The sequence below is a fragment of the Pelodiscus sinensis genome, chromosome 18, assembly GCF_049634645.1.
Source record: "Pelodiscus sinensis isolate JC-2024 chromosome 18, ASM4963464v1, whole genome shotgun sequence".
Classification (NCBI taxonomy): domain Eukaryota; kingdom Metazoa; phylum Chordata; order Testudines; family Trionychidae; genus Pelodiscus; species Pelodiscus sinensis.
The window spans coordinates 14,909,068-14,922,630 of record NC_134728.1 but is presented as its reverse complement, the minus strand read 5'-3'; the positions used below and the strand labels follow the sequence as shown (position 1 = coordinate 14,922,630).

At 45.1% G+C, this 13,563-nt stretch overlaps 1 protein-coding gene across 1 annotated transcript; it reads left to right on the top strand.

Moving 5' to 3' along the window:
• Positions 1–664: 664 nt before the first annotated feature.
• On the top strand, positions 665–12,340 carry TFAP2C (transcription factor AP-2 gamma). Its single transcript, XM_075901157.1, has 7 exons — positions 665–912; positions 3,103–3,579; positions 4,085–4,136; positions 6,028–6,250; positions 6,921–7,039; positions 8,578–8,719; positions 10,704–12,340. The coding sequence occupies exons 1-7, from the start codon at positions 865–867 to the stop codon at positions 10,987–10,989; spliced, it is 1,347 nt and encodes a 448-aa protein (XP_075757272.1). The 5' UTR covers positions 665–864; the 3' UTR covers positions 10,990–12,340.
• Positions 12,341–13,563: the final 1,223 nt, after the last annotated feature.

The window sequence follows — 13,563 nt, the reverse complement described above, 5'->3', positions numbered from 1 at the left end:
CACGCAATGTCTGATAAAGGGTGTATTCTGGAGGGGAACGAGGGGTTCGGAGTGAGTGAGCGTGGCAGACTCGGTGCTTTTCGTACTATTCTGCTAAATCGATTTTACACCTACTCCAGCCTGGGCCAAGGCGAGATTCCTTTTGGCCACTTCCTTGGGCTGGGCTGCGGGAGGCAATCAGACTGTGAATCGGGAAGGTATGTCTGGAAAGATGAAACTGGGATGCTTAGAGCCATTTCTCCTCCTTACTCCGACGCTCGCCGTTGTAGGGGTTTCAACCCCCTTCCCACTCCTCTTACTTCAGCTCACCTGCCCCTTGCCAGACCCTTTGCCACAGGTCGGTCCTGTTCAGGGCTTCCCAATTCCATTGCGCGCATCTCCTGGCTGTTTGCAGCACTTCCCCCATAGACACCGCCAGAGAAGCTGGGAAGCCCGTGGCGAAAAGCCGCGTTACTTCCGCGCCTGGGACCGCGCTGCAACGCGCCCTGGGCAGCTTTGAGCGCCCCGCAGCCCTGCGTGTGCGCCCTGGAGAGGCTCCAGTCCAGCGCAGAGGAGGAGTGGCTAGGAGCTGCGAGATCCCTCCTGAGTGGCTGGCTCTGAGCCGCCCCTAATGAGAGCCCGGTCTCCCAAGCCATCCCTGGGGAGGAGTTATGATAATCCTATTGCCATTAAGGGCGTCTGGGCAGGGGAAAACCTCAGTGACCATTCGAGGGAAGGTTCGTCCTGCACCCTTCTCCATGCCTGGCAACTAACGCAACCCACTCGGGGGAGCGGCTCTTCCCCAGCACCGACTTGGATTTACTGCTTGGGGGGCTGGGGATCTTTGCTGATCTACTATCTCTGTATTTTTGGACGCTGGACGCCATGTTGTGGAAACTAGCCGATAATGTCAAATATGAAGAGGACTGTGAGGTGAGAGTTCCTGGGACGCGGGGAGGAGGCGGGGGAAGGGCTTTGCGCGCGTGTTTGTGCGTGTCTGTGTGTGTGTGTGTGGGGGTGTATCACATGGACATACATAGGGCCCAATCCGCCCTCCCTGGCTTGGACAAGCTCTCCGCTGGCTGCCAAAGGGTCTTCCCCCTCTGTCCCACCACAGGCTCCTCCTCGCTAAGCGCTCCTGGGAGTTTGCCCAGCTGGACAGAGGAGCTGGCCGGTGGGGAGGGAGATGAATGGGAGGGAATCGGTCCCTGGGAATCTTTCCCAGGGATTCCCAGGCTGGTCTCCTACCCTGTCCTCTCCTCGCATCTCTTCCTTTTCAGCCCAGGCACTGGCTGCGGGGGCGTTGTTTGCTGCAGCATCCCGCCACCCCCCAGGCGACTGCCAAACTTTTGGCCTGCTCGCTTATGTGCGGCTGGCTCAGACACTGGAAGGGAAGGGCAGCAAAACCGGACCCGGGCAAAGGAAAGGGTAAAAAGTGCCCTCCCCATCACCGACGAGACACTGATTTTGAGCCTGCCAGTCTGGGCCGCTTGGGGGGGGGGGGGGGGGGAGCTGAGCAAATAAGTTGGGAGAGGGGGCGCTCAGGGTTTTTTCTCCTTTCCAAGAGGCTGTTGTTAATCCGCAGCAGCTCGCTCCTGCTCCCCATTTCCGTGACAGCACGAGTCCCACGTCCAGCAAAGTGCGGCCATGGCGAGGGGAGGGGGAAGGGGGTCGCCGAGCCGCGACTGTCGGAGCTGGAATCCACCCCCCGACGGGAAAAGTTTGGTGTCAGAGAGCAGGGGGCGGCCAGTGTCCCAGCCTGTTGGACCGGTTCAGAGGGACCCGGGCTAGGACCGGGGGCGGGGGAACAGACTGCGTGGCAGCAAATGGGCGCTTTTGGCATGATGGAAGGGGCTTCAGCGGCCATCCTGGGCCTGGCGCGCCCGGGAGCCAGGGCCTCTCCTCGCTGCCCCTTGGCCCGGAGAATTCTCCCCTCTCAGACCAGATGGGGGCGCGGCTTGCATGGGGGGGGGGGGCTGCCTTTACAACCCGGACTCCGAGCCGCTCAGCCCAGCCGCCAGGCTCGGATCAGCGAGCGGTAATTAGCAGAGCGCTCAGGTGCCTGCCCGCGCGGGCTATTCCCACGTTCCCCGGCCCAGCCTCTTCCCTTAGGAAACTGCCCCCACCCACCCCCCTGCTTTTTGATCTCTTTGAAAGCGGCAGCGGCTCCTCCTCTGCTCCATTGGTCACGCTTGGTCTGTTTGGCTCCTACAGATTAGCTGCAGTCCCCACTTCACGCTCCATTGGGACCCCATTCTCCTCTGATTAACCAGCCCTGTTATTTTAATGACCGTGAAGCCAGAAGCTGCTAAATCCCGGGATCAACTCCGTGCGGACATTTAAGCTTCGGGGGCTGAGCTCTACATCGGGGGGTAGTTCAGCCGGAGGAGTAGTTGTCCTCTAGCGCCAGGCAGCTCTTCGGGATCTGATCTGAACCCCCTCCACCCCCCTTTTGCTAGGTGCGCCCCCAAGCAGAGCGCACGTGGGCCGAGGAATCTGGGTCGAGATGGAGACTCGGATAAGAGAGGTTTGAACAGGGCTTGCACTCAGGTTAGCCGCCCTTCCCCTCGCAGGGTGTCGGTGGCTAAAGTTTCTCATTGCAGCCTGTTTTTTAAACGACCGCTCAAAGATTTGTTTTAAACTCGGCCATAGGGTCTGAAATGTGGCTGACCTGAAGGCGACGAAGGGCGATTCACGCCTTCCCCCGCTTCTGAACTGTTTCCCCACGTTCCTCACTCTGTAACAGTCGCCTTTTTACAGATCCCACCCCAGACTGAGCCCAGGGAAATTTATTTCTAGCTCCCGGCCCTTCATGCCAGGTGACTTGCCTAACGAGGCTTATCCCTAAGCTAAACTTTGAGCTTCTTCCCTTTCTTTTCTCCCGCTTTCTTGGGGGGGGGGGGGTGACTCCGTGAGAGGCCACCCTCCTGGTGTGTGCGGAGCAGACCCTAGCCCCATTCCAGCCGCGGGGAGTTCCGCAGTTTACACTCTGGCCAGACTTCCTGCTTGTTCCCCAAAAGTTAGTCGCCCCTGACGCGCTGCCCCCACAGTCGAGCGATTGGGCGTGGGAACCCCTCCGGCCAACCTGCCTGCACTAACGGGCTTCTGTCCTTTGCTCCTCAGGACCGGCACGACGGGAGCAGCAATGGGAACCCGCGGCTCCCTCACCTCTCCGCCGTCAGCCAGCACTTGTACAGCCCGGCCCCCCCCCTCTCCCATTCCGGGACCTCTGACTTCCAGCCCCCCTATTTCCCGCCCCCCTACCAGCCGCTGCCTTACTCCCAGTCCAGCGACCCCTACGCTCACCTCGGGGACCCCTTCTCCATTAACCCGCTCCACCAGCCTCCTCCCCCGCCGCCCAACCAGCAGCAGCCCGCCTGGCCTAGCCGGCAGAGTCAGGATCCCTCCGGCCTGGCGCATCATGCCCGGCCTGGCCTTATCCCGCATCTCTCGGCGCTAGAGAGCGGCGCGGCCGGGGGCAGGAGGGAAACCTACCGGCGCTCTGAGCTCCTCCTGCCGCACGGACACGGGCTGGACGCGTCTACGCTGGCCGAGAACCTGGGGCTGCACGAGATGGCTCATCAGATGGAGGAGGTGCCGGTAAGTCCCCCGAGCGTGGGGGGGGGGGGGGGGTTGAGCCTCCTGCAGCAGCTCAGGAAGAGCCTGTGACCTTAAGCGCCGGAGGCTGACCCCGTATCCACTAGGCCATTGGGGCCCGTGCTGCCTTCCGCCAGGTGAGGTCTTATCCGTTCGGCTGCACAGTGCCACTAGCTTCTCCCCTCCCTCCGTGCCAGCCCCAGCGGTCACCTGGGCCTCCAATCCAGGTGATCGACTCTAGAGAGGGGGTGAAGGACGCGGGGAGAGAGGGATACTATTAGGCCAGAAAGCATCAGCCCTGGTGCCTTGGTATGCGAGAGGGGCTTTGTAGCAGCGGGTCCGGCTTTGTGGTTTAGCTCCGCTGGTTTTCTTGCAGGAAGAACTAATTTCCCTCCCCCCATCAGTCGATAGCTCCAAGCAGTGGGCGCAGGGAGGAGGATGGGGAGGGGGGAGGACAGACAACTCCAGGGTCACTTTCTGAACTGTACTCCCCCCCTTCTCTCTCCAGAACGTGGAAGATCAACACTTACTAATGCACGACCAGACAGTGATTAGAAAAGGTCAGTAGATGGCATCGCGATTTGCTTCATTTTGTCCGTAGCTGCAGCTCGGTTAGGAGATGAGACATTGGCAAGTGGCTACGTTGTTTTGTTCCATTTCTTTCCAGAGGGAGGACCTGTCTCAAGGCAGGGAGCCTGAACTTTATTTGCATGATCCCTGCTGTAACTCTGGATTGCGTGTGTCAGGAACGCGAGCTAAGGCGGTTATTTAACAGTGGGGCTCTGGGGGTACTGCCTTGCTTCCTTTGGAATCTTGCATATTTAAAAAAGCTTCTATTTGTAAACCTTCCCATTTTGATGGGAAGCAAATTAAATTTGTGGCATCAGCGGACTGTCTCTGACACCCTCTTGTCTCTTATTCTGGACTTTGGAGTTGTTAGTCCTAAAAGCAAAACAGTCTTGTTTTTATTGCTCTCGGGCTTAACCAAAGAATACAAGAAACGGACATTTCAATGCAGCTCGGGCGTTTAATTGTATGCCCACCCGAATTCCTTGTGTAGACAGTGACACGGGGGCTGTTTTTGATAAGAATGTGAGGCAGAGGCAGGTTTGTTTTAGTTCAGTGCAGTCTTCGTTCAGCTAGCAGAGCGCTCTTCGCAATCAGCGGTCCTAGAAAGCGGTTAGGACTGAAATGGTGTTTAGCTGTGTAAACACGCGCAGAGCACCTCGCGACTTCGTTTGCGGGCTTGTTTGCCTGCTGGCACCCACACTTGTGCTTTGAAAAATCAGCGCAAGTCTCCTCGAGAGACTGAGGTGGGACTTCGCCTACACATTTATTTGAGGAAAAGCAGGAGGGTTTGTCGGCAGCTCTGCTGATCCGCATGAGCTCGCCGGAGGGCGATTCTGCGCTCAGATAGACCCGCTCAGAACCTTCCTTTCTAGTCCACACGACTCCTTTTCGCTGTTTAACCCTGTCTTGCCGTAGTTGCCAAGAGCAATCACTCAGCCTGGCTACATTTCGATGGTAGGTTAATCCGAGAGATTTCCGAATACGCTCCTGCCGAGGTTCCATGGCTGTTGCTCCTACTCATTGTAGCGATGAAGTCATTAGTCTTGCTTGCGATTAACTGTTCTCAGCTGTGGATATTGACATATGGGGCAGGAATAGCCTGGAATGTAATTAATGGGAGAGAGGTAACTTCTCTGAACCGAGCTTCCATATTTGTGGAGTCGGAAGATGAAATTCAACACTGCTTCCCCCCCCCCCCCCATGTGTTCCTGCTCCAAGGAGGACGGAGACAACTCTGTGCCTTTCTTTGAACAAGGGTTTTGTCAATAGCCGGAGGAGACTAGTTTCTGCTCTGCCGCTGTGTATGCTTGTCTGCTCTGGCGTTCATTTCGATAAGCCTGAATTTGCTAACTCCCAGGACATTGTCACTGGTGCGTGCTGAGTTTCCATTGCATATGTAAGGAAAATAATTATTCCTAACGGAATGCATCAGAGAGGTAGCTGTGTTTGTCTGTATCTGCAAAAAAAGGAGTCCTGTGTCACCTTAAAGACTAACAGATTTACTTGGGTTTAAGCTATTGGCGGGCAAAACCCCATTTTGTCAACTGCCTGGAGTGGAAATTACAGAGGCAGGCATGTACACGCCCTGCGTCTGGGAAGTGGGTTTTTCCCCCTGAAATCTGGTGCCCAAATTAAAGCTGTTACTGTTACCGAGCCATAGGACTTAGTTTCTTGTGTTTTGTTTTTTCATGAAATGTGTGTGACAACAAAACTAGCGACAGTCCATTAAAGTCAGTCGGCTGTCCTGAGGTTAACTGTGGCATTGTGGATCAGGAGAAGATCCAGTGGTGGATGGTTAACAGAAAACTCAAATTTAGCTCCATTTCGATTTGTCATTTCCTCCTTTTATTAAATACCTGATTTCCCACCTCACTCCCACAGGTCCCATTTCACTAACAAAAAACAGCTCACTGAGTTTGCCCTGCCAAAAGGACGGCTTAATTGGAGTGGTGATAAATCCCAATGAAGTGTTTTGCTCTGTGCCGGGGAGACTTTCTCTGTTGAGTTCCACATCGAAATATAAAGTGACAGTAGCAGAGGTTCAAAGACGGCTCTCACCTCCAGAATGTTTAAATGCCTCCTTGCTAGGAGGAGTACTCAGAAGGTAGGTTGTTTTCCCCCAGCATGATTTTAGTAATCCTGTCTGTCTGTTGTTGATCCTTTTTTGCAAGGGTTGTACCAGAATGAGCTTGAATAACCGTCTAAAACATTTTATGAAACTTTTTTAAAAAATAACACTGAATTCTAATAGGCTTTGGAAATAAAACTCTTTCTTTGCACCTCTGGCACATCCCAAAGTGAGGTGCTATAACAGTTCTCACAATACATTCTCATTCCCTGTTTAAAATCTGATTCCATCACTGAGATGGCACAAGGAGAAATTTCTTATTTCAGAGACAAATCATCTCCCTGAAGAAGTGGCTGGGATAGTATCTTGGTACATTAGTTGAGGGAGATATTTCATAATCTTATTTTTGCATATGATTTAATTCATATTAAGCCTCATTTATTACAGCTGGTATATTTTCATTATAGTGTAAACTGAAAGGCAAAACATTTGATTTGGTTTCTGATGTGTTTTACACAAAGGGGTTTGTGTCAGATCCTTTAAAAGTAGGTCACTGAAAAACAGAGAACCTGATTTTATCCCACTCCCTCCAACAGATCTTCATTAAATGTCAGTAACTTGATTTCCCATCTTTTAAAATAACAAGTGTGTCATCCTTGAAGCTACATAGGGCCACATCTCTCTCTCTCTCTCTGTCTACTTTCAGAGCCAAATCTAAAAATGGTGGCAGATCATTAAGGGAAAAACTGGATAAAATTGGCTTGAATCTTCCAGCTGGTAGAAGGAAAGCTGCAAATGTGACATTATTAACATCTTTGGTAGAAGGTCAGTCCTCTATGTTTGTGAATTGGGGGGAAGGGGAGAATAAAGGGTATTTTGTTTTGTTTTAAAATTGAAAAAAGGGCTTTTTCCTGTCTGAATTACAGTTTATATAAGCCTAATATTGTGTATGCTGATTAAGTCTAGGAAACCCATAGAGAGAATGGAGTTAAAGAAGTTACAGACAATACATAAACTATGCTGCTTGTTAGCCCTCCCAATGCTAATCTAAATGTTATTTTTTGTTTTATGCCATCTTTCAGATCAAATATGGATATCTTGCTAAATTGTTATCTTTAAACTTGATTATATCTGAACTGTGACTAGTGACCTAAACTGTTGTGTTAACTTCAGTTTTAATCCACTGAAGCTATTCTGTAAACTAAGGGATTCTACATGGCTATTTCCATACTGTTGTGAAATTGACAGGTGTGAGAACAACTCCTTTATACAAGCAGTTCTAAATTCCCCAGTGAGACCCAGTTTATTTAGTCTTTGGAGTATGTAGAGAAGAGATGGTTGGGAAGGGGGCAGAGAGGTGTGTGCAGGGGAAGCCTTTCCAATTTTGAGATCTTAATGTAATAGCAAGTTTGGCTTCCTATTGGGAGGTTTAAATGCACTGACTAGAGCAGTGGACCCCCAATGACTGGCCCTACCTCAATCACAGCCTCAGAAGCTTTGCTAATAAACATTCATATACGATGAGATTTACAGCTTTTGACTTCCTGATAGGAAACTGGAGCTCATTTAATTTGCAGCATGTATGTGGTCCTGTATCAATTTAGCTGGCCTTTTTTTTTTTGTAAAGCAGCTGGTTGGTATTGCTATAGTTGGTAGAAATGGAAGCAGCAATTTAAGTGTGGACAATATTTTGAAAATAGCACTGTCCATTTTTTAAAAATTAACATTTCAATACTGTACCCATTTTTACTTTATTATTAAATATTTACGGAAAAGTAGAATTGTGAGAGTCAAAATAAAGTGTATCTAATACTTTAGTGAATCTGTATATTACATGTATGCTACAGATAACCTATAGTTCAAAACAAAATTCAGAATTTTGGTTAGAATAGGTAGTTTTAATTAACTAACAAACAGTAGTCTGTCTCTTTATTATTGGGTAACATATCCGCGGATAGTTTTAATACAAGTTTACAAAGTCTATTTAACTTCAACATTTTACTGACATAAATTAATTGCCAGCTGTCTGACCACCATAAGAATATATGCCTTTTAATCATTTTAAGGTGAAATTCTATTGGTAAATATTCAACTTAGCTAGACAGAGAGACCCCGTATGTTGTCCTTGGATACAAAAGGAACCAGAACAATTATTTTTGTAGCACCTATTGTGCAGATTTTCTTAGTGTCTCGTCCTCAAATTTAGATGATCTATTTAATTAGGAAATAACAAACAGTATGGGGAAGAACATACCAGTAAAGTGTGTGGGGAGGCATATTTTGAAATTTATATGGTTTTGCTCATATTTCTATTGTAACAGTGAAAGTCTAATTATTGGATCTAAAACATGTCCCCCACCCAGGTGAAGCTGTGCATCTTGCTCGTGACTTTGCTTATGTTTGTGAGACAGAGTTTCCTTCCAAAGCAGTGGCTGAATATTTAACCAGACCGCACTTGGGCCGTAATGAAATGGCTAACAGGAAAAATATGCTTCTTGCTGCAAAGTAAGTATTAAGGGGGGGAAAGTGCTTTTTGGGTGATAGAGAGAATGTGGTAGTCTGTAAAACACTATTTGATTTTTGCTTTTAATAAGAAACAAACAAAACCAAAGGTCTATGTGAATCTAGTACCAGATACCAGAGTCAGCATAACCCCAGAGTTAGCAGAATCCTTTAGACTTTATTAGAGTTGAAATTTAAACATAGATAGAAATGTCACTTTCAGAATTTTTACATCTGTTTAATATGAATACTCTAGGGCAGTGTTTCCCAAATGGTGTTTCATGGAACCCTGGGGTTTTGCAAAGTGAAAATAAGGGTTCCATGAGAAAATGCCATTAAAATAACATTTTATGATTTAAACAAATAATAATTAATATTTAAGCATTTATGAATTTTATTGAAAACAATTTTCATTTGTGTTGATCTCATGACCTTATTTAGCTTGTGTTTATTACTATTCTTATTTGTTTGTGGTCTACTTTTTCAGCTCCATATATAAGGCTGTTTTTATGGGTTCCACAAAATTCTTTTGAGTTTAAAAGGGTTCCATGGCCAAATAAAATTGGGAAACACTGCTCTTGGGATATAAGAGCTAATGAAAATCCACTGGTATCAAGAGAGAACCACATTGACTTCAGAGGGCTTTGGATCAGTTCCATATCACTCAAATCAACATTCCCTCTATTTTTTTCCATCAATCCGGAGAATAAACTTTATCTGTACTGAAGCATGTGCAGATGTGCACCACTGGGCTACATCTAAACTGCAAGCCTCTTTTGAAAGAGGCTTTTTTCTTTTCGAAAGATACTTCCAAAAAAGCCTCTTTCGAAAAAGAGCATCTAGACTACAACCAGTATTTTGGAAAAAGCAAGCTGCTTTTTTGAAAGAGCACTCAGGCAGTCTGAATGCTCTCTTTCGAAAAAGGACAGTTTGCATTCTAGTGCCTTTTTTTCAAAAGAGCACTTTCAAAAAAAGGTGTTATTCCTCGAAAAACGGGGTTTTCCTCAGTCAAAAAAACTTGTGTTCTTTCGATTTACTTTCGAAAGAACTTGGCAGCAGTCTAGACGCAGGGGAAGTTTTTTCGAAAAAAGGCTACTTTTTTCGAAAAAACCCTGTAGTCTAGACACACCCCTGGTAGAAATACATGCTGCTGGGTGTGGGTGCTCTACTAATCAGCTGGGCTTCATCTGAGTCTCTCCTGGGTGGCTGCCCAAGCGCTCAGCTTAAAGGGAACACTGTATTAAATATAGCACTCCATACCCCATAATGTCAGCACTACTCTTTTTGTACTCTGCAATAGGAGAGATTTAAAAAAATATGTGCATCATGTTGTGTATCTTGCTGATTTAGTGAAGTTCTCTCAATGCACAGGTAATGAATAAAGCCACTTAAAATTATGTCTAAAACTTAGGCCTCTGATCCTGCAAACACATATGCATGTGAATAACTTTGTGCTTGAGTAGTCTCATTGAACATTCACGTGTATTGTTAAATTGTATTGTTATGTGCGTGTTTGCAGGATCGGAAGTTTTGATGAAGACGGCAAATTAAATGCCCCAGTTCAGCTTTTTAATCTATTGTAAATCACTTAAGTGCATCTGTGGAAGTTCTCAGACACTATCCCTAAATTGATTTAAAAAAAATGAAGCAGAACCAGCCAGACACCAAAGTAGGAGAGATTATACTGTGGAAAGTGTGTGTGTGTGGGGGGGGGGGGGTACACATGTATACATATGCGTATATAAAGCTTGTCAGAAACTGACAACGCAGGCTTTAATCCTAATTGAGAAATATTCTTGCAGTGAGGTAGTTGTAACGGAGCGTAATTGAGTTCTGAAATCCCTTTGTGGTTGTTACACGCAGTCTGAACCGCTGGTTATTTCATTTTAAAGGATTCTGTATCTTGCTGCTTTGCTCAGTCCTACATCCTCTCACAGAATGCCTTGTACTTTCTGGCATAAAGTGTGAACCCTTTTGTGTCTTACAGGCAGATATGTAAGGAATTCACAGACCTCCTCACTCAGGATCGAACTCCCCTTGGAAACACTAGACCTAGTCCAATCTTGGACCCTGGCATCCAGGGCTGTTTGACTCACTTTAGCCTGATCACGCATGGCTTTGGGAGTGCTGCCATCTGTGCTGCCATGACATCCGTCCAAAACTATCTAAACGAAGCATTAAAAATAGCAGACAAAACATATATGAACACTGGTGACCAAAGTCCTGCTGAAACCAACAAAAACATTGATAAAATGGATAAGCACAGGAAGTAAGAAGGAAACCAGACTTTCAGCCTGTTCTTCCAAAACACAGACTGGGATCTTCTTGCCTACGAGGCATGTAGAAATTTTGTTAGTTTCCTCCCCCTTCCTCTTTTAAAACAACAAAACATCTTAATCAGGATCTTCACTCCTTCTGGATCTGTAAAACAAGTCTTTCTAAAGCTGCAGTATCTCCCTTAACTGTGGAATCCGTTACCAGAAGATAAGTGCTGGTGCAAGTGTATTAAAATCCTTTGCTATTAAAGTGGTGCTATAAAAGTCTTTGGAAATATATTGCGAGATATGTAAAGTTTTCAAAACATCTAAATATCTAGAAGTGACCAGCTACCATGTATATTTTTTGGAATATGGATTTTGGATGGGATGTTCTTCATTATCTGGAAAAACTTCAGGTTTTTAGTCTTTAACACCAACAATAACTAATGCAGTATTAAACAATGGTACTCAGATTTATGTACATGGTGTATTTTTATAAACATAATATCAAGATCATTCTGTTCTGCTTTATTTTCAAACTATCATAGGAAAAACTGAAATCAGCATAGCCGAAAGAGCTATTTGATGCATTTGACATATTTTATTTCTTATATTTTACGGTAATATTCAGGCTTTTAAAAATTGCAGTTGCCTGCATTAGAATGACTTTTTAGAAAATCAACCGACCAACCAACCCCACAAAGAATTGCTCGGACAAACAGAAAATAAATGCTTTTAAAATCTCTCTAAGGATATTGCAGCTTTATTCACATATTTATATCAGGTCTTGTTTTTAAATTGAAAAAAACTTGAAAAAATAGGCTCATACTGTAACTTTTTTTTTAAAGAAAAAATTGTTTGCCTATTAAGGAAAAAAATATAAATATAAATATATTTCCAGGGAGACTTTATGTGTATTAAGGGAAACTGTGTTGAATGTACATATTTATTTATGTGTAATTTAATGGGATTTGTATATAATGGTGAACTTTTTAATACTTTTTTTTATATATGGATTTCAAATTTTAATTTTGGTAAGTATTTCAAAGGTAATGGGGTAAGCTAAATACATCGTATGGTTTATGCACAGGTATGTTATACAGGGTATTTAAGATTTTTTAATTTTTATTTTAAATTCTCAGTTCTTGCCACTGAAGATTAACTCTAATCTGAGAGGTATGATCCTAAAGCAATAATTTTGTGTACCAGTCAACAGATAACTGAGTAGAATGAGTGCTTTAAGTATGCTGCGTCTGTGAATAATGGAGGTTCTGAACTACTCTCTGCATATTTGTAAATGTTCCCAATATAATTCTGATGTATATGATAACCATATAATAAAAGTATTCTGGATAGAAGCACTGAATGTCTTGTTACCCAAAAAGTGTTTCCTTTCCATATTTTGTCAATACAGGACACTAGAGGACGTTGTATATTGTCATAATTTCAGAACTTTGTTCAGATGAACAGAACAGAAATATGTAGCTGTTTGCCAGTAAAACTAATGGTTTCAATTAAATGAGTCATGTATCTCCAAGAACTTTTTTTTTAAACCATCCATATTATGCCATCTGCCTACTTAAACTAGAGGCACATTTTAAGGCTTCCTTTTAATAAATGTCTGACTCAAGCAGCTTTACATTACATTTGATTAATCAGATGATTTCACGTTATATGCTTAATGATACATGTTTGCAAATAGCTTGAATGTGAAACATTTCTGACTTCCAGTGTTGGCCTCATTTTTTTTTTTATAGATGGGGAAAACTGAGGCCTGGAGAAGCTTGGCGCTACGATGTCTAAAGTCATAAGAAAAATCCATGGCAGGACTGGAGGCAGAACCCTTTGGCTACATCTACACTGCACAGTTGTTTCAGAATAAGATAATCCGGAATAGTTATTCCGAAATAGCTTATTTCGAAATAGCATGTCTGCAATACAGGGAAACCTCAAAATTGGTCTGAGGCATTCTTCCCTAATGTAGATGTGCTATCTCGATTTAGAGTCCCAGGAGGAATAACTTAGAATGGCCCTGGTGAGGGGCTATTTTGAAATAGCAGAAGTGTAGCCTTATTTCCAAATAGCTATTTCAGAATAGGTGTTAATCTTCATAGAATCAGGTTTACAGAAGTCGGAATAAGCTGTTATTTATTTCAAAATAACAGAATTACTAAGCAGACACTTGCATAGTTGTTTTGGAATATAAGCAGTTATTCCAAAATAACTTTGCTGTGTAGACATACCCTCGGTGGCTAGAATGAGTGTCCCAGGACCTTAACCATGAAGGTGACCTGCAGAAACTGGAATAAGTTCCTTTTAAAAAAAAATTTGGAAGCAAATATTTACACGTTCCCATAGGTCCCTCAGCACCTCACTAGAATGATAGGAGTGCACGAGATTTTGTACGGAATGGTGAATGAATGAATGATGATGGCATCACACTGAAGTGACTGTTCTAATAGCTCAAAAAGCAATTGGTAAATAATCCAAAATGCAGTATTAAAAAAAATCCCCGTAGAGGGGGAGTTGTTACCATCCCTCTATGGGGCAAAAGATTTACAGGATCTGTCGAAAAAGGGTTTAGTTTCA

Coding starts and splice junctions, on each gene's coding strand:
- TFAP2C (XM_075901157.1), top strand. CDS start 865: ATGTTGTGGAAACTAGCCGATAATGTCAAATATGAAGAGGACTGTGAG. Junction 7,040..8,577: donor ATTAACATCTTTGGTAGAAG/GTCAGTCCTCTA, acceptor TCCCCCACCCAG/GTGAAGCTGTGCATCTTGCT. Junction 8,720..10,703: donor AATATGCTTCTTGCTGCAAA/GTAAGTATTAAG, acceptor TGTGTCTTACAG/GCAGATATGTAAGGAATTCA.